At 41.3% G+C, this 22,019-nt stretch overlaps 1 protein-coding gene across 2 annotated transcripts in view; it reads right to left on the bottom strand.

Moving 5' to 3' along the window:
- zgc:63863 (uncharacterized protein LOC393372 homolog) overlaps positions 1–22,019 on the bottom strand; it is a 102,888-nt gene that overhangs the window by 56,445 nt on the left and 24,424 nt on the right. For both annotated transcript variants that reach the window (XR_009656787.1, XM_060942603.1), the window contains exon 5: positions 9,761–9,862. Coding sequence is in view for 1 of the 2 variants with exons in the window: in XM_060942603.1 (XP_060798586.1) it covers positions 9,761–9,862 (102 nt within the window). In the remaining variant the exon portion in view is untranslated. The remainder of the gene's footprint in view (positions 1–9,760; positions 9,863–22,019) is intronic.

Below are 22,019 nucleotides of genomic sequence, written 5' to 3'. Positions count from 1 at the left end.
CATGTCTTTGGACTGTGGGGGAAACCGGAGCACCCGGAGGAAACCCACGCGGACACGGGGAGAACATGCAAACTCCGCACAGAAAGGCCCTCGCCGGCCACGGGGCTCGAACCCGGACCTTCTTGCTGTGAGGCGACAGTGCTAACCACTACACCACCGTACTGCCCCAGAATAATGCTTTTTAAAAAAAACAACACCACGTTGTTGGTTTTATTATTTCAAAGTAAGGGCATGCAAACATTTACATGCAACTAGACTTCATGCAAAGAGGTCTCGAGTGAATATACATTCTGTCGTTTAGTCTGAAGATGATTTGGATGAGTGCAGAATATAAAAACGGTGTGTCCTTGCAAGCAAATCAGGACGGAGGAAACAGGAAAACACTTCTGCACACTCCGTGGTGCTGGTTGAGACGAAGCGGTAAAGCTCACACAGCTGCACAAGTTTACAGTGTGTGAAGCTAATGTTACACTCTGCTGCCTCCTAATGGACAACATTCACACTGCACCCTTCTTCAAGGGGAACTGAAGTCATTTTTAAAGTGCATATTCTGGACGAATTTCGTTTTTTTTTTTTTTATTTGAAAGTATGTCCCTTTACACACTCATCCAGAAGGGTAATTTTGCAGAAGGCCATCTGTCTACAGCAGAAAAAAAAATAAAACGCGTCTGGAAAAATCCCAAGGGAGTCTGGAGCCAGATTCGTGACGTTATCTGCGGAAGCGCCAGCAGGCTGCGCGAGCTTTGCACGGTTTCAGTGCACAGCCTGTGTAGACCAAGCGCTCCCATTTCTCTCTCATTGTCCGGTCTTTTGGAAAACAATGAGTACTAATCCCATCAAGATTGGTGTTGCTACACCCTCCTACGATACATCTGTTAACCATTTTAATAATTACGCGATAACGTTGAAGAAATTTGCAGAAAACCACCAGGTCGTTTTCTCATAAACAAACCAGCGCTGACGTAGGATTCAGAAGGAGGCGTCCCGCACGCGACGTCACGAAAATCAATGTTTGCCGGGAAATCCAAATGGCAAGTTTTTTCAGAGGCGGACCAATTCGCCTCAAATGGCTCGATTTCAACTGAATTTTTTCTGGTATTGCGCAAGGGAAAAAAAATTGCAGAGAATGCAGAATGTTACAGATATTTGACCAAAGTTTAATATAAAATAGGAGAATTACATTGATCTTGTTCCTGAATTTACCCGTGATATGCACTTTAAACTTGCTTTATTTCTTAATTAACGTGTTATTCAATTACGTTTTCGGTTTTAGTAACCTTATATCGTGACTCGTACTGGCAACTAATTGCAATTAAATATTATACTTATCGGCCTATTCGGTTTTTAGCCGTGTTGAATTTAGTTCGTTTGGTCCACAGCAGGCGTCGCTTATCTGCGCGATCTTCATGAGACTTGTGCAAGACTTCGAAATGTCAAGTGTCAGTCAGGTGTCAGTGCCGCCATTTTGAAAACTGTTTTCCAAACGAAATATTGCACAAAAACGAGTTTAAATGACGATTGCTAGCTACTTTTTTCAAACTTTCCTGATTGTTATCAAAACAAACAAAACTTCCAGCTTTGATTACGTCAGCATTCGAAAGAGGGCGCACGCCTTTTGACAATCCCTCCGTGTCCGAAATCGCTCCCTACTCACTATATAGGGCACTATATAGCGAGGACGCCATTTTGTAGTGCTGTCCGAAACCTTAGTGAGGATTATTTACACTCTATATAGTGCACTCAAAGTATCCCACGATGCATCACGAAAAGCAGTGTACAACTGATGGTCACTAACCAAAGCAATATATCCCATCATGCATTGCAGTTGCACTGAAAGAAATCAAATTAAAAGCCTCAAATTTGATTGAATAAAAGGCAGCGGCAAAGAAGAAAGTATTCAGCCTTGATTTAAAAGAACTGAAAGATGCAGGTACTTTGTATTGATTAATGTGGGAAATACACTCAGTATAATATGGATTTATCACAAAAACACATGCATGTATTTATTATTTTGAAACCCACCAGCCGACTGATCTGGCACATTTTAATTGTGCAACAGTAATGACGTAAATACCAGCGCGATGGAGTAGTGTCCGAAAGAGTTTTTACATTTTATCAATGAGCTCGCTATATAGTCCTCATCTCATCATCTGTAGCCGCTTTATCCTTCTACAGGGTCGCAGGCAAGCTGGAGCCTATCCCAGCTGACTACGGGCGAAAGGCGGGGTACACCCTGGACAAGTCGCCAGGTCATCACAGGGCTGACACATAGACACAGACAACCATTCACACTCACTACAGTCAATTTAGAGTCACCAGTTAACCTAACCTGCATGTCTTTGGACTGTGGGGGAAACCGGAACACCCGGAGGAAACCCACGAGGACACGGGGAGAACATGCAAACTCCGCACAGAAAGGCCCTCGCCGGCCCCGGGGCTCGAACCCGGACCTTCTTGCTGTGAGGCGACAGCGCTAACCACTACACCACCGTGCCGCCCCGCTATATAGTCCTCTATCTAGTAATTCCCTATATAGTGAGTAGTGAACGAGTGAGCGATTTCAGACACAGGGAACATTAGCAGATGTCGGTCACTTTGAGTTCCGCTGTATGTTTTACTTCCGTCCTACGATGTCTCGCACAGGTCTCAACGAATCTCGTTTACGGCCATTGCTTTGACATATGGACTGATATATTACAGAGCATATTTCAAACACTCATAACTTGCTATAGCAGTGACAAAATATCTATCAGAAATGCATTCCGATATTTAATAAAATGAGATAAATAGAATTTTGATTTAAAAAAAAAAAAAAAATGGCCTTCAGTTCTCCTTTAACACGTCAGTAAACTGGAGAATTTACTTCTTAGGGAATACTGTAACGCCACATGTATCAGGCCCATTCATGACTTAACTGGGAGGGGTCATTTTAACAACTGCTCATAAAGTATTCTTAAGTTCCATATAATTTAACTCCTTTATGTATTGACTAAATGAGTATTAGAACAAACGAATAGCTCCATCAGATCCCTGGTGCATTTTTTGGACATTTTTGTAGATAAACCACCCCTGTGCCAGAGGTCTCGAAAGCAGCCGGTCGGTGGCGGCAAATCGCCGTCTGTCATAGGATTTGCCGTCGTCTATTTTTCACCGAGTAACAAAAAATATTTGTTTACATATCTGTACAAAGCTGAGCAGCGTGCGATGTGAAACTAAGTTTTATTCAACTAAACAATGTCCAAATACTAACACGTCCGTAAGAAATAGAGGCAGCCGTTATGCTGTAACTAAAATGCAATCTGATTGGCTGACAAGGTGTCGACAATGCTTCGTGTACTGTGATTGAGCCGCGGTACCGCATGGCTAGAAATGGCGACTTATGCCTGCGTCACATGTTGGCGTTTCAGCCTTGCGTATCTACGGCGTATCAGGATATGTGGCAGTAAGAAAGGAACGTCACAGCATCGCCAGCTTGTGTAGCTAATACTCTTGGATGCGTAACACGATCTTGTGCGACGTATTTTTAAGTCTGAACTTAAAAACCCGTAGCACACACGTAGCAGCTTTGATACGTCACACGTACGCCATGTGTACGCCATAAAAACGAAAGCTTCTCGAACACCTATTACGCCGTGTGAACGCTTTAGTTGACATGCGATGTAATTGTTGCGTGCGCTGTAAATAAAAAGGGCTTAGACGTGTCTTATATCAATTTTGTCAAGCAAACGAGCGACCATTACCATGACAGGCTGCTCTCCAAGCTTTGAGTCCAGCGAAGCCGTTTAATTCATCATATAGCCAGTCTTAATAAGGCGTGCGTGCAGTCCAGAGCGCACCCGAGAGTCCTGCGTGAAGGAGTTCTTGTCGAATATTTCTTAGATTTTCCATGAACCCATCATTTTGACCACACTCGCTGAGAAAGGCGAGTCTGGGGCGATCTTTCCTCGCCATTAGAGTTTACAACTTGCGTTTGGCGAGTTGCGGGTGATTAAACTACACGCTGTGTGTAGGACAGGCAGCGTGAGTTACAGGTTAGAAGACATCACCTCCTTCTGATTGGTTGGATGTTGATGGGAAGCCATGGCCTAAAGTTTAGAGAAGCAGCTTTGGGACCAAAAGGTCGCTGGTTCGATTCCCTGGACCAGCAGGAATGGCTGAAGTGCCCTTGAGCAAGGCACCGAACCAAAACCCTCCCCGTTCTGGACAAAAGCGTCTGCTAAATGCCTGTAATGTGATGTGATGTGATGTGATCCACTCTGACAACATAACTGACTGACAGCTGCAGAAATGAGACCAGAACTTCCCCAAATCTTCCCCATACAAAGTTCTGACTTAAAAATTGTTTGAAGAACGCCTGTCAACTGGCATTCGTTCAACTTATTTCATGAGCTTCATCAAATATTTGTACATTGCGTCCCGATTCCTAAATTTGATCGACAAGACAACGGATGCTCCAGGGCTGCAAACTATTTTTATTTGTTTTTGCAAACTCTCAAAAAGTATGTGTTTGAGGTAAAGATTTCCTGTCAGGTCGAGATTTCTGAAAAAGAGATAAACACCAGTTCTGTCTTTCAGCATTCATCGAACTTATAACAGATAAACAGCAGCCTAATTAGGCAAGGCAAGTTTATTTATATAGCACATTTCATACACAACGTGCTGCTTCAAAGTGCTTTACAGAAGTAAAAACAAAAACAGTAAACAATAGAGAAATAAAATTACATAAATAATTTTATTTTTATTCTAAAACAATTAATTAAAAGAATTAAAAGAAAATAATAAGAATTAAACAATAGTAGAAATAAAATAATAAAATGAAGTCGAAGTTCAAATAGGAGGAGAAAAAAAAGAAACCAGCAGAATAGAAGAATAAAATAGAATAAAGTTAAAATTAAAGTAAATTTAAAACGTGCAGAGAAAGTAAAGATTATAAAAAATGTAAAGAAGAATTATTTAACAGAAAGCATCTGAAAACAGCTTGGTCTTTAACCTAGATTTGAAACTGCCAACAGCAGGAACATTTTTAGGCTACGTTCACACTGCAGGCTGAAGTGACTCAAATCCGATCTTTTCGCCCATATGTGACCTGTATCCGATCTTTTATTGACAATATGAACGACACAGATCTGATTTTTTCAAATCCGACCCAGGCCGTTTGGATATGTGGTGCTAATTCAGATTCCTATCCGCTCTTTTCATATGCGACTTCAGTCTGAACCGCCAGGTCGCATTCATCCGACTTACACGTCATCAACAAGCCACAAACGTCACTATTCTGCGCTGAAGTAGGCGGCGGGTCCCTCAAAAAAAGTTACAACAACATGGCGCATAATCACGGGCGCAGATAGAGGGGGGGGACTCGTCCCACCCAGATTTAAATTCACCTCGCTCGGTCCCCCCCCCCACTTATAGGGAGGAAAAAACGTCTATGCTGTCTTTCTTTGCATAAGGCAAACCTCACGGAAAAATCAAAAGACTAATTACCATTCGGTTTATTGAGGTGCACAGCAGTGTATACATAGTTGCAACAACTCACATAAAACAAAGACTGATATTCGGTTGGTTGAGCTGCGCAGACTGCACAGGTTGCGAGCTCGAGCTTGGTTGCTATGGTTACTAACAACAAGTTTGACAGGCATATCGGGGTTGGGGTTGGTTTGCTGGCAGCTTTGTCCCCCCCAGTTTTTTGTCCCTCCCAGTTCAAAAAACGTATCTGCGCCCCTGCGCATGACATCAATGCGAGGGACGCTTCGGGCTGTGAAGGTTCTGAATCTTCTCAATGGAAGGACGCAGAGGTTAGGGAGCTGATTTCCATTTGGGGGGATGCAGCTATTCAAGCTAGACTGGATGAGTCATACCGCAACCGGGCGGTTTTACTTCCGTAAACACTGGCCATGCTCACTGCGTGTGACGTCGTCGTATCCTGCAATGCGCATGCGGAACACTTTTAGGTCGCTTTTCGTTCATACTGAGGATCACATACAAGTCGCATATATTTGTTAATGTGAACGACCTCACAAAAAAATCGGATTTCACAAAAAAATCGGAATTGAGCATTAAGCCTTGCAGTGTGAACGTAGCGTTGATGTCCTCTGGCAGTTGGTTCCATAGCTGTACTGCATAGTAGCTAAAAGCTGCTTCACCATACTTTGTTTTAACAACAGGTTTTACCAGTAAATTTTTCTGCTGCGATCTGGTAGATCTGATTGGGTTAGGCCGCTGCGACATATCAGAGAGGTAATTGGGCCCTGTACCATTTAGAGATTTGTATACCAGCAGCAATATTTTAAATTAAACCCGTCCGCCTTGCGTATGTGAACTCGCCCAACATTTATTCAGTTTCTCCGTTAACATCGAAAAGGCAAACAGTTTGATTCTTATCTTTATTATAGCGCAACTCAGACACTAATGGGCTAATAACAGGTTTTAAGATTTGCAGGCCTCGTGTATAAAAAGTGTAATTAAATGTATATTGCTTGTTAAAATGTTAAATAAATATTTGTAATAGTCAGTAAATTGCTATGGTATGAGAATAAGAATACAGGAAAATAATTAGAAAAAAAAAACAGAACATCAAGGACGTAGTCGCTCATCTGGCCTGCCATCAAAACAACCATGACGACCAGAACATCAAACGGTTAAACATCAATAAAATTTATTAATTCTATATCTTATTTCAGCGAAACGTTATACAAACCAATATCACAGTGAGTATATGATCCGATAATGGCAATCGTTTGCAAAAGTTACATAAAATGCCGTGAAAACTTGTCAAAATATTGTTTTGGCTAGGAACGACCCGGAAGTGGAGGACTGATCACAGCGCCACCTGCTGAATACAGCTAAAATGTTGGGATAGCGGAATCGAAGCATTGTTCACTACAGGAAAAACAACAAAGGACTAAATTTTGTTCCCCGAGTGAAGATCGACCCAAAACCTCGATCAGAACTGAATTCGCATGAGAAATGAGAGAGGAGATACAATTCTAGTCAGAAGAAAATGTGTTAAGTTGACCTAATTACTAATTTGTTCGGAAAAAATTGGCAATACAATGACCAAGTGTTGTGCAGAAGGTTGAGTTTTTTCAAATAAAACAATCAGAAATGAAATCCGTTGAGAACTGAGGGAGGGAGGAGACACGATTTAACTGAAAATAAAATTGTAAACAATTTGTTTACAACAGGAAAAATCAACAAACAAAAACAACCAGGTTTTGTTCCTCGAGGGAAGATCGACCCGAAACATCGATCGGAACTCAAAATCGGATTAGAAATTAGAGAAGAGATACAATTCTAGTGAAAAGTTCGAAAACTCGTTAAGGCGACCTAATTAGCAGTTGGTGAGCACAAATATGACAAAACAGCGACCAAGTGTTGTGTAGAAGGTCGAGTTCTTTCCTACAGTTTAACTGACAAACACAATACGGAGATGGGGTTTAACTGACAAGCACAATTGCAAACAAATTGTTTACAACAGGAAAATCAACAAACAAAAGACCAAGTTTTGCTCCTTAAAGGAACAGTCCACCGTACTTCCATAATGAAATATGCTGTTATCTGAATTGAGACGAGCTGCTCCGTACCTCTCCGAGCTTTGCGCGACCTCCCAGTCAGTCAGACGCAGTCAGACGCGCTGTCACTCCTGTTAGCAATGTAGCTAGGCTCAGCATGGCCAATGGTATTTTTTGGGGCTGTAGTTAGATGCGACCAAACTCTTCCGCATTTTTCCTGTTTACATAGGTTTATATGACCAGTGATATGAAACAAGTTCAGTTACACAAATTGAAACGTGGCGATTTTCTATGCTATGGAAAGTCCGCACTATAATGACAGGCGTACTAACACCTTCTGCGCGCTTCGGCAGCGCATTGATACGGAGCTCAGATATCAATGCGCTGTCGAAGCGCGCAGAAGGTGTTAGTACGCCTGTCATTATAGTGCGGACTTTCCATAGCATAGAAAATCGCCACGTTTCAATTTGTGTAACTGAACTTGTTTCATATCACTGGTCATATAAACCTATGTAAACAGGAAAAATGCGGAAGAGTTTGGTCGCATCTAACTACAGCCCCAAAAAATACCATTGGCCATGCTGAGCCTAGCTACATTGCTAACAGGAGTGACAGCGCGTCTGACTGACTGGGAGGTCGCGCAAAGCTCGGAGAGGTACGGAGCAGCTCGTCTCAATTCAGATAACAGCATATTTCATTATGGAAGTACGGTGGACTGTTCCTTTAAAGGAAGATCGACCCAAAACATCGATCAGAAGCAGATGGAATCGGATGAGAAATCAAAGCGGAGATACAATTCTATAGTGAGAGGCCTGGAAAATTCGTTAATTTGGCCTAATTAGTAACTCGTTATCAAAAAAAATTGACAAAACAAATGACCAAGTTTTGTTCCTCGAGGGAAGATCGACCCAAAACATCAATCAGAACTGAAATCGGATGAGAAATTAGAGAGGAGACACAATTCTAGTGAGAGGCCTGGAAAATGCGTTAAAGGAGAACTGGAGTCATTTTTAAACTTGCTTTATTTCTTAATTAACGTGTTTATTCAATTACGTTTTCGGTTTTAGTAACCTTATATCGTGACTCGTATTGGCAACTAATTGCAATTAAATATGATACTTATCGGCCTATTCGGTTTTTAGCCGTGTTGAATTTAGTTCGTTTGGTCCACGGCAGGCGTCGCTTATCCGCGTGATCTTCACGAGACTTGTGCGAGACTTCGAAACGTCAAGTGTCAGCCAGGTGTCAGTGCCGCCATTTTGAAAACTGTTTTCCAAACGAAATATTGCACAAAAATGAGTTTAAATGACGATTACTGCCTGCTTTTTTCAAACTTTCCTGATTGCTATCAAAACAAACAAAACTTCCGGTTTGATTACGTCAGCATTCGAAAGAGGGCGTGCGCGTCTTTTGACAACGTTGGCAGATGTCGGTCACTTTGATTTCCGCTGTACGTTTTACTTCCGTCCTACGATGTCTCGCACAGGTCTCAACGAATCTCGTTTTACGGCCATTGCTTTGACATATGGACTGATATATTACAGAGCATATTTCAAACACTCATAACTTGCTATAGCAGCGACAAAATAGTGATCAGAAATGCATTCCGATATTTAATAAAATGAGATAAATAGAATTTTGATGATAAAAAAATTGCCTTCAGTTCTCCTTTAATTTGGCCTAATTAGTAACTCGTTAGCAAAAAACTGGATAAAACAACGACCAAGTTTTGCGCGCAATGATGAGTTCTTTCATACAAAACAATCGGAACGGAAATCCATGTAGAACTGATGGAGGAGATACGATTTAACTGAATCGTGGACGATGGACGCTATGCCAAGGCAACAGCTCATGAGCTAATAATCAACTTCCTATTTGGAAAGACATCACACCACCGAGTCATTCATTATTTTTCTATCACAGCATGTCCCGTTGTGTTTTATTCCTTACTTAAAGTACTCTGAATTTAGCTGGCTGCCTAGTTTAGTATGCAAGAGTTTATTTCTAGGTTACGCATCAACCTCCAATCATTTGGAAAGTGGATGTGACATTTTATAAAATCGCAAACTGACCTCATCAGTGTGCTCCATCACTCTGAATGCTTTTACAGTAGCATTCATAAATGTGAATTTAGTCCAATTAAAAAAAAAAAAAAAAAACCTCAGAGTAGGGATTTTTACGTTTTATGCAGCCCCCTAGTTTGTGAACCGCCGCTTTAAAATAAACCAACGTAACCCACCGACTCGTACCTCAGCATGAAGTCATGTAGCTCAGGGTCGACCTGCTCCAGAATGGGCATCAGGTAATTCAGGATGTGTTTGGTACTGTCCATGGTGGGGTCCATAAAGTCCCTGAACAGACAACCAAACATCGCAAAGTGTTAATACTAATGTTTAGGGGTGAAAACACCAGAAACTCTACACTGGCTGAGTAACTGCATCTAACCTTATACACTACCGTTCAAAAGTTTGGGGTCACTTTGAAATGTCCTTATTTTTGAAAGAAAAGCACTGTTCTTTTCAATGAAGATCACTTTAAACTAATCAGAAATCCACTCTATACATTGCTAATGTGGGCGGCACGGTGGTGTAGTGGTTAGCGCTGTCGCCTCACAGCAAGAAGGTCCTGGGTTCGAGCCCCGGGGCCGGCGAGGGCCTTTCTGTGCGGAGTTTGCATGTTCTCCCCGTGTCCGCGTGGGTTTCCTCCGGGTGCTCCGGTTTCCCCCACAGTCCAAAGACATGCAGGTTAGGTTAACTGGTGACTCTAAATTGACCGTAGGTGTGAATGTGAGTGTGAATGGTTGTCTGTGTCTATGTGTCAGCCCTGTGATGACCTGGCGACTTGTCCAGGGTGTACCCCGCCTTTCGCCCATAGTCAGCTGGGATAGGCTCCAGCTTGCCTGCGACCCTGTAGAACAGGATAAAGCGGCTAGAGATAATGAGATGAGATGAGACATTGCTAATGTGCTAAATGACTATTCTAGCTGCAAATGTCTGGTTTTTGGTGCAATATCTCCATAGGTGTATAGAGGCCCATTTCCAGCAACTCTCACTCCAGTGTTCTAATGGTACAATGTGTTTGCTCATTGCCTCAGAAGGCTAATGGATGATTAGAAAACCCTTGTACAATCATGTTAGCACAGCTGAAAACAGTTGAGCTCTTTAGAGAAGCTATAAAACTGACCTTCCTTTGAGCAGATTGAGTTTGTGGAGCATCACATTTGTGGGGTCGATTAAATGCTCAAAATGGCCAGAAAAATGTCTTGACTATATTTTCTATTCATTTTACAACTTATGGTGGCAAATAAAAAAAAAAGTGTGACTTTTCATGGAAAACACAAAATTGTCTGGGTGACCCCAAACTTTTGAACGGTAGTGTAAATCTTTCCATAAAAACACTCACTGTGGAGAAACGAAGGAACCACGTTCCATCATCACTTTCACCACATTAGCGGTTTTTTAAATCAATACTTTTGTATATAAATACAAGGGCGTTCAAATACAGTTTTACCTACCAGATACATACCAAATCACAGAACACATTCAAAACAAACTGATTTGTCCATTTTCACACACTGCAAATATGGATTTCATAAAAACAATTTGCATTTTGTCTTTGTAGAATTCTGCAATGAACATACACAGCATGCAGTAGGAATGTAACGATACATCAAACAATGATACATCGCGATACAAATTTATGACCATTTGAATTGATGAAATAAAATTAAAAAATCATCATTATTATCAGGCTGCATAATCTCTTAGCATTTCCTAGCTATAATTGTGCTGCTTAGACAGCAGACAGTAACATAGCAGGCGGAAGTAACAGAGCTCTAATGCTGCAAAAACACACAACAAACAGATCTAAAATGGGAAAGAGCTACTGTACAAATAGATTTAACAAGAAATCTGAGCTCACTTTTTGCAGACTGCAAAAAGATAAAGAAAAGAGAAGCAAATGGAGGTAGTACTAATGTTTATAAAAGTTTAAGAAAAGGACTATTTGTTATTAACTTTTTCATTTTTTTAAATCAACAAAATATATTTAAATTTAGTTAATAGGCCATTATATATTTTACTCCAAACCTGTACAAATATGCATTAAAAACAATTATTGATTATTAAGAAACAAAAAGTTTTTTTTTTCAATAGACCCCTTCGCAGTAAACGTAATTCATACGTAAGCGGAAATTGCGCGCGCAGCCTGGACCCAAAAAAGACTCAGAAATGCCTAGTTGTTGTGTTTTTGGGTGTCAGAATCGTATCAGTGATGGGGTTAAAATGTACAGAATTCCAGCAGGATCTCACCCATTCCAAAAAAAAAAAAAAAAAAAAAAATCGCCAACGTCTATGGCTACAAGCCATCAAACGTGTAGACTGGGATGAAAGCACCATCAAAAATGTGCGGGTTTGCAGCGCCCACTTCATCACAGGTAAGATCAGGCCATTTATTAAATCTTTCTTTTTTATTCTTTCTAGTCTTCGTTTATTGATGTAGCAAAATACTTTGGTAACGTTTGTCTGATTAGCTGGGTCATAGTTACACGATGTAATGAATATTGTTAGCATGTTAACTTAGCTTTGCATGCAGTTTTGTTTGTAGGAGAGGTCTCGCTTGACTCAAGCAGTCCAGATTTTGTGCCATCATTATTTGTGTATGCCGAAAATCACAATTTTAAAGCAAGGATGGAAAGGTGAAATTGTGTGCCCTCACTCTAAATGCCAACTTGCGTTGACTGCTCTAACCTAGCTCCCGCCCCGTTCAGTTTCATTTCTGCTCTCTGCCTCTCGCTTTTTACGCAGCTCTGATTTCTCTTCGCTGCACTCTTTACACTATCATTCCTTTCATGCCATTACCTCCTGCAAATTGCTGTTTAGTGTTGGTATTTGCTGTTGTAGCTAAAGCCACATTGCCATCACAGCACTGGCATAATTTGATTAAAACAAAATGAATATGAATGTCCCATTGTTAATCAAGTTGTACATGCCCGCACATAACAATCATATGCGTCTAAAGACTTGCAGGCACGAAGTTTTTCGTGGGTGTACACTGAAGTCTTGTCAATAAGGTACGAGTATATATCTGGCCATTGTATACCAGGGAACTTACTAACATCGTCCGTCCACTCGTTAATTAAATGCGGATCCGGTAGGCGATGTCCACTTGTTAGAGTTAACTTATTTATGTAGCATTCTCGATCTTGTAACGACAATTGTTTTGCATAATCTGACAGCTCATAATGCCGGTCTATGGGCAGCTCCATTGTTTCTGGGTCCAGGCTGCGCGCACATCCTGGCAACGGTCGGTTTGTTTACAAACATGCGAAGGGGTCTATTTAACAAAAAGAATATTGAAGTTGATAAATAATCAGAAAATAAAGGTTGCATTCTTTGATAATGTTCTTCATTCATTCATCAGATAGATCAATAGATAACTGAATCATGAACCCAATATCGTGAATTGAACAGTGAATTGGGGGAATCATTACAGGCCTACTTTTCAACCAGGCTTCTGCAGGCTACATCTGAAGCCTTTAAGGCTAACTACATGTACGCAACATGGCCGCCACAGCTTGCAGTCATTTGCATTCCCAACATAAATAGTGGAGGCAGTGCAGCACCATGTGACTGCGTCCCCACCCCAGAAAAAAAACGAATAGTATTGGAACCGCCGTGTCTCCAATAGCATACTCGTGTACTACTGTGGCAGCAGGGGGCGTGGGCAAACATTAGTTTGTGAATGGAGGGCGGGGCCAGGGAAGGTGAGTGACAAAGAGATCACACCTGTTGTCAATTGATAAAGATGACTTGCAACCATGTGATCAAAACGTGCTACGTCATGAGCGTCTGCCATGATGGTGGATCTACAAAGCAACTAGGACGCCAGCCGCTGAAAGCGTGTCTGTAAACAATGCTGAATTTTCTCAGTATTACCACGATTTGAACGGTCGAGCGAAGATTTGATACAAAGAGAAGATAGATATGTGTGGTTTTGACCTATATTCTTTAAAAAGTCAGACTTTTCTGAAGATAAGACACTTCTACTGACCATTGAGTACCCAGATATCATGTTCTATCTGGTTTGGTTGCCGAAGAATCAAGTCCAACCTTGGACAAAACAGAGCCCGTTTTCTGAGTGGGTGCCCAGTCTGGATTGTTTCTATTGTATAATTTTGCTGGCGCTCCTAGAAGCGAAACGGTAATACACGTGTTAAAATTATAACAAAGAATGAACCATGACAAGAGAGAATGCCCATTTTAGAGCAAAATTCTAGCAACACGACGAAATAAAATTCTTCCATGATATTATTGAGAAAGCTTTTGAATCTCACCTGAGATAAAATGATTACTGCAAACACGAGCTGTTTTGGTTTTAGTCTCTGTTAGATCAGCCCTGCTCGTCTCCTCTCCGTACTAAGCCTCAGAGTTTCCTCGCTCTCTTTCCGGATCACGGACAGAATTCTAAAAAATTCGGAACGTGCCACGGTCACAAGGACTGTTGTGACCACAACCGTATACAGCACAAAGATATGGCAGAGCTAAAAGAACGCTTAAAACAGTGGAAAAACAAAGAGAGTTGCGCACACGTGACTGTTTTGTATGAAATGTCGCTTGACCCTGCATTTATATATCCACCAACATGGCCGACATCCGGGTTTCTATTTTGCTTTGACGTCACTTGCAAGTCAAGGATGTGTGTGTGGCGCTTAAGGAAAACTGAAGGCAATTTTTTTTTTTTTATCATCAAAATTCTCATCTCATCTCATTATCTCTAGCCGCTTTATCCTTCTACAGGGTCGCAGGCAAGCTGGAGCCTATCCCAGCTGACTACGGGCGAAAGGCGGGGTACACCCTGGACAAGTCGCCAGGTCATCACAGGGCTGACACATAGACACAGACAACCATTCACACTCACATTCACACCTACGGTCAATTTAGAGTCACCAGTTAACCTAACCTGCATGTCTTTGGACTGTGGGGGAAACCGGAGCACCCGGAGGAAACCCACGCGGACACGGGGAGAACATGCAAACTTCGCACAGAAATGCCCTCGCCGGCCCCAGGGCTCGAACCCAGGACCTTCTTGCTGTGAGGCGACAGCGCTAACCACTACACCACCGTGCCGCCCCTCATCAAAATTCTATTTATCTAATTTTATTAAATATCGGAATGCATTTCTGATCGCTATTTTGTCACTGCTATAGCAAGTTATGAGTGTTTGAAATATGCTCTGTAATATATCAGTCCATATGTCAAAGCAACGGCTGTAAACGAGATTCGTTGAGGCCTGTGCAAGACATCATAGGACGGAAGTAAAACGTACAGCGTAACTCAAAGTGACCAACATTTATTTATTTAGCTTTTGCCATAGGAAGATCTATACATGTACATACATCATGGCATGCTTGCAGCTTGCGCCAATTACAGTGGCCCCATTGTACCGAATCTGCATGTCTTTAAACTGTGGGGGAAACCGGAGCACCCGGAAGAAACCCACGCGGACACAGGGAGAACATGCAAACTCCACACAGAAAGGCCCCTGTCGGCCGTGAGGTTCGAACCCAGAACCTTCTTGCTGTGAGGCGACAGTGCTAACCACTACACCACCGTGCCGCCCATCTGCTAACGTTGTCAAAGACGTGCACGCCTTCTTTCAAATGCTGACGTAATCAAGCCGGAAGTTTTGTTTGTTTTGATAGCAATCAGGAAAGTTTGAAAAAAGTAGGCAGTAATCGTCATTTAAACTCATTTTTGTGCAATATTTCGTTTGGAAAACAGTTTTCAAAATGGCGGCACTGACACCTGGCTGACACTTCACGTTTCGAAGTCTCGCACAAGTCTGGTGAAGATCGCGCGGATAAGCGACGCCTGCCGTGGACCAAGTGAACTAAATTCAACATGGCTAAAAACCGAACAGGCCGATAAGTATAATATTTAATTGCGATTAGTTGCCAATACGAGTCACGATATAAGGTTACTAAAACCGAAAACGTAATTGAATAACACGTTAATTAAGAAATAAAGCAAGTTTAAAAATGACTTCAGTTCTCCTTTAAAGCTCAAAAGCAAAAATTGATAATAAAAAGGACTGTGGTGAACATCATTTCCCGCGTGTCTGCACTTCAGTGTTCCACCCACCCCACAGACATACTACAACTACATATCTTAGACCGAAAGATCTGTTTTAAGACCCAGTCCTCTGGATTTTCTTGATCAGTAAATATTTTTAATATACAGTAAGGATTTTGGATTTGAGACTGAGATCATGAGAACGATCGCACTGACGCAAGAAAGTTTAAAAGAGAAACAGAGACTTTGTTTGTTTAGTGTCGGTGTGCATGAAATTGCTAAACATTACAGAGCGTGACCCAGAAACCAGGTGGACAGGGATTTTCTGGCTGCGATGTACCATCTGGCTGCTTTTAATCCTCCAGGTGTACATAAAGATACACGTGTGTGTACGCGAACAATGCTGCTTGTGTAGCAGATGTGCGGGTGCACATACTACATGTCGGGAAAGGAAAGGAAATTTGCACCCTAATGGTGCCTTAGTAATAAATGTTATATATGCTGTGAGAGGAAATTAATCAACACCCACCTTCTGACCAATCAGATTTGAGAATTCCACAGTGCTGTTGTGCCAGCTACTGTACAACCTTTTTTTGTTTTTGTAAGTGAGTAAAATCTATTTTTATTGATCTCAGTTTAGTTCGGTCATTGCTCTGATCCCGTCAGTACGTTTTCCTCACTTTATCAGATGACTCATTTGATCAACGTTCTCTTATATGAAGCCTCAACACATCCCTGTGTGCAGCAGAAAGACGGAAAATCTATCGTGAAAACATTCGAACCTGTTTTCAAAACTGCTCACAAATTCTTGACACTTAGAAAAATACAAGATACTTTTGCACTTAATGTGCAGCAAAAGTCCTTATGATGTGAACTTTTCATGACAGATTTTAAAACGTTATACTCAATCAATCATCACTACTTTTATTATTTTATCTCATCTCATTATCTCTAGCCGCTTTATCCTTCTACAGGGTCGCAGGCAAGCTGGAGCCTATCCCAGCTGACTACGGGCGAAAGGCGGGGTACACCCTGGACAAGTCGCCAGGTCATCACAGGGCTGACACATAGACACAGACAACCATTCACACCTACGCTCAATTTAGAGTCACCAGTTAACCTAACCTGCATGTCTTTGGACTGTGGGGAAAACCGGAGCACCCGGAGGAAACCCACGCGGACACGGGGAGAACATGCAAACTCCACACAGAAAGGCCCTCGCCGGCCCCGGGGCTCGAACCCAGGACCTTCTTGCTGTGAGGCGACAGCGCTAACCACTACACCACCGTGCCGCCCCTTTATTATTTTATATTAATAAAAATATTAATATTATACCCCTTATGTGTTTTTATAATTCTCCAATAGTATTTCACTTGGGAAAATTTTCAGGCTGCTTTTTGTTAGCAAACTAAAAAATAAAATCAATTTATTTTTTTCACGTTCCAAATCCTGCGCTCTGATTGGCTGGTGAGCGGGTCTGTATCCTACGGTACGGACCCCAGTTACGGATCTCTGGCGACTCGCTTGTTCACAACAACAAACAAACATAGTAGAATTTGTCAACATTTATCTTTTTTTTAATAAGATTTATTTATAAAAGATTATCAAAAACCTTATAAATTTTTGCCAGCATTTCTCAGGAGAATAGCATTAATTTTACAGCATGGATAGTGATAACGACAGTGTTCACAGCGAAAGCGAGTTTTACTACCCTGAGGAAGAAGAAATAAAAGAAAACATTTCAGGAGAAAGCTAAAAACCTGTAATTTACTAACGCCGAGCAAAAACATGGCTGAATCCTGAATGACTCAATTTTGTATAAATAGGGGACTACATAGGCGGCAAAATGTCGTTTTTTTCCTGCCATGGAAGTGCACTTGTATATCAAGGAGGAAGCCATTTGCATTACAGCCGTGAATGAGGATTCAAAATAGCATTAATTTTAGAGCATGGATAGCGATAACGACAGTGTTCACAGCGAAAGCGAGTTTTACTACCCTGAGGAAGACAAAATAAAAGAAAAAACATTTCAGGAGAAAGCTAAAAACCTCTAACTTGCTAACAGTTTGATCTCATTAGTTAATGAGGTCCATTTTGGACCATGTTATCCTAATACATAATATTACGTTAGGTAAAAACTTTAAACCAGTACAATCTCTTCTTCAAAAAGTTTCACCAAATGGCTTTATGCATGCAATACAAAGGTCATAATACTGTATAACTTTGATCGAGCAAAAACACCGAGCAAAAACATGGCTGAATCCTGAATGACTCAATTTTGTATAAATAGGGGACTACATAGGCGGCAAAATGTCGTTTTTTTCCTGCCATGGAAGTGCACTTGTATACCGAGGAGGAAGCAATTTGCATTACAGCCGTGAATGAGGATTCAAAATGGCGGCTCGGCTCAGTTTTCCCTTTCGGGCGCTCTCGTTTTCTGTTAGAATTTGGTGAAGAAAAAAATAAAATATATTATTTATCAGCTTAAGGTCGGTCCGTATGGTGAAATACCGTGACCTCGGCCTTGAATACTGACCTCGGCCCAGAGGGCCTCGCTCAGTACTTTCAAGACCTCAGTCACTGTATTTCACGATACGGACCTCCCAGCTGGTGAATAACACACGTCTTCTTACAGTCTACTCAATATATTTTATTAAAAACAGAACTCAGACTCCGAAGCTCCGCCCACAGGATACAGAAATACAGGTTTGTTTGGGGTTTTTACACTTTTCTGGCTACAACCTTCAGGATCTTGGAATGTTCCAATTTGATCCGCTGTCTGGATTCCAGATGCGATTATACACGAAGGTCTGAAGATCGCAACATAAGCTTTTGATTTAATTTTTTAAATTTAATTAGCTTTGCCATAGCAAGATATACATGGCTGGGAAACCACTACAGCTTGCGCCAATTACAGTGGCCCCATTGTACCGAATCTGCATGTCTTTGAATTGTGGGGGAAACTGGAGCACCCGGAGGAAACCTACCGGTATATAGACATGGGGAGAACATGCAAACCCCACACAGAAAGGCCCCTGTCGGCTGCGAGGTTTGAACCCGGAACTTTCTTGCTGTGAGGTGACAGTGATAACCACTACACCACCGTGCCGCTTTTCAGGGCACGATTAAACAAGAGTGCTCCGAGAGCACAATATCCCCCGCTGGCAACTATGTCATAACTCGGGTAAAATGCGACTGAATTGAATGAATTTGCAATATGCGTATTCCCGACATATAACAAAGAATCCTGACAAGTTTCGTGAAATTCCTTCAAAAATTGTGAGGGAAGTTGATTTCAGAAAGCAAGCACACCTTGATGAAATTGCCAAAGTACAAGTTTGTTCATAATCAGTGGCATAACTCTGTTTAATTTGGGCAAATTTTACCAAAGTTTCAATATGCGTATAACGGTCATATAGCAAACAGCAAAAAAAAAAAAAAAAAAAAAAAAATCACTAATGTGAACCATTTCATGTTTGACAATGTTATGCACACATTTCAGAATTACAGAAACAGAATAACTGTAGTGTTTTCAGATAAAGTACTGCAAGGACGGTCAGATGTCGAAAACCGCACAGTGATATCTGCAATAATAAAAATTTGACGGCAGTAAATGTGGGGCAAAACTGATACAATTTCATGGATTTTTTTGGTCTCATTTTTTTCAATGAGGAAAGTTGTACATCTTCTGTATTGTAATATAATATGTGTCACGCTTCCGGGCTCACCCAACACTCAGGACTCCACTTCCCACAATCCACCCCTCACTACCAAGTGCACGCCATCAGCCAACCCGGAGCCACTTCCTAGGAGTGGTTCCCCCGAGTTCTAATCACCATCACCTGTACCTTTTTGTTTATGTCTGTATTTACAGGCAATCGTCGACTTACGACCGATCGACTTTATGACCGTCTGGTTATGACTGGCAAGTGCTTCCCAGCTGAGCTAGCTGAGCGTACGACAGTTTCCGCCCCAGCTCCCGGCAGCGCCTCTCGCCGCATACAACAGTTTCCGCCCCAGCTCCAGGCACATGCGCAGTCTCTTTCGCGCTCCCTCGTGCATTCCGTCATACAGTTTGCACCCCAGCTCCTGGTTTATGAAACGAGCAAATCCTCCCGCCAGCCCGAGCGCTGCAACAGCTGATGATGACGTAGACGACCCACAGCCAAGCACCAGTGATGCCAGCAGTCACTAAATTTTGTATTTTGCTATGTTTTACATTTGTATTTTGGTATGTTTCAAACTAAAATGTTTTCTATTTTTCACACCTGTATTTCGTATTTTTTGTTTTGCACATATTAAACGAATTGTACTGTACGCAGTGTAGTATGCAGTGTTTGACTTAAACCAAATAATGAGCCAAGGTAATGAAATAAGAAAATGCTGATAAAATAAGACTTTAAGATGATTACAATATCACAATATACTTACATTCATTTAACATAGGCTGACTTACGACCAGATCGGTTTACGACTGGTCAGTCGTAACCAGTCGACGACTACCTGTATACCCCTTTGTTTGTTTTGTTCTTTGCACAGTATTGCCTCTACATTTCGTGAGCCTACTGAGCATTATTATACTGATTGATTATTTGTGTATGACCCTTTTTGCCTTCCGTTTTTTTCCCCCAGTTTCACCTAGCCCCTGGGTTTGTTTGCCCGTTTCTCTTCCTTCCCGGTTTTTCGATCCTCGCCCGTTTCCCTGATTATAATTTGTCTAGCCCTCGTTACTGTCTTGGATCTCTCAGTATTGACCTGGCCTGGCTTTTGTACACTGTCTTTTTCCATTGTTCTCATTAAAACCTTGAGTTCATTCACAATTCGCGAGCGTCTGGTTTGTTACAGCCGCGTTACAATATGATTTCAACTTATTGGATGCACCGTTTGTGCTAGTGCATCATCTTTCAGGCTGAAGTACACCATTTTGTTGCAAAATATACATCTTGTTGGACCGCGCATGAAATGTCTGCAGTGTGACGGATTTACTATTGAGATATTTTCTGTCAAATTTATCAAACTCATAATGTTAAATTTGCATTTAATATCTAGTTTATAATGAATTTCTCTTCTACAAAGTATCCAGATGGGAAAAAAACCCCAAACCTGTTCACAATATAAACTTCCTAATACTACTGAGGTATGATTCAAAAATGGTATGTCAAAATGACAAAAATCTCCGTAGTGTCCGTAGGCCCCCCCGTGTACACAATACTGAGAGACACACAATGAGCTCAGTGCAATAACTATGAAGGGTCTTTAGTAACGACAATTATTTTCGCGGTCCAAATCCTGCGCTCTGATTGGCTGGCGAGTGGGTCCGTATCCTACGGTACGGACCCCAGTTACGGACCACTGGTGACTCACTCGTTCACAACAACAACAAACATAGTAGAATTTTTTGTCAACATTTATCTTTTTTTTTTTTTTATAAGATTTATTTATAAGATTATCAAAAATCTTATAAATTTTTGCCAGCATTTCCCAGGAGAATAGCATTAATTTTAGAGCATGGATAGCGATAATGACAGTGTTCACAGCGAAAGCGAGTTTTACTACCCTGAGGAAGAAGAAATAAAAGAAAAAACATTTCAGGAGAAAGCTAAAAACCTCTAACTTGCTAACAGTTTGATCTCATTAGTTAATGAGGCCCATTTTGGACCATGTTATCCTAATACATATATTACGTTAGGTAAAAACTTTAAACCAGTACAATCTCTTCTTCAAAAAGTTTCACCAAATGGTTTTATTTATGCAATACAAAAGGTCATAATACTGTATAACTTTGATCGAGCAAAAACACCGAGCAAAAACATGGCTGAATCCTGAATGACTCCTATTTGTATAAATAGGGGACTACATAGGCGGCAAAATGTAGTTTTTTTTTTTTCCTGCCATGGAAGTGCACTTGTATACTGAGGAGGAAGCAATTTGCGTTACAGCCGTGAACGAGGATTCAAAATGGTGGCTCGGCTCGGTTTTCCCTTTCGGGCGCTCTCGTTTTCTGTTAGAATTTGGTAAAGAAAAAAATAAATATATTATTTACCAGCTTAAGGTCGGTCCGTATGGTGAAATACCGTGACCTCGGCCTTGAATACTGACCTCGGCCCAGAGGGCCTCGCTCAGTACTTTCAAGACCTCGGTCACGGTATTTCACCATACGGACCTCCCAGCTGGTGAATAACATACATGTCTGTCTATATGGTACTTGGAATGTCTTGTTGAATTACAAAATGCAGGACAATTAACTCGCCTGTAGTGTCCGTAGGCCCAGTGTTATCTCATCCAAAGAGTCAATTACATAAAAAGCTATAGACAACTTATTGAAGTAATCAGAAAAAAAATCATTCACTTTCTCTGTATGTGACACAGAAACAAACACACAAGAAACTTTTTTTTTCATCATCTTTGGAAGATTTAATTACAGTTCAAAACACCA

The sequence above is a fragment of the Neoarius graeffei genome, chromosome 16, assembly GCF_027579695.1.
Source record: "Neoarius graeffei isolate fNeoGra1 chromosome 16, fNeoGra1.pri, whole genome shotgun sequence".
Taxonomy (NCBI): domain Eukaryota; kingdom Metazoa; phylum Chordata; class Actinopteri; order Siluriformes; family Ariidae; genus Neoarius; species Neoarius graeffei.
This window is presented reverse-complemented; position numbering and strand designations above follow the sequence as displayed.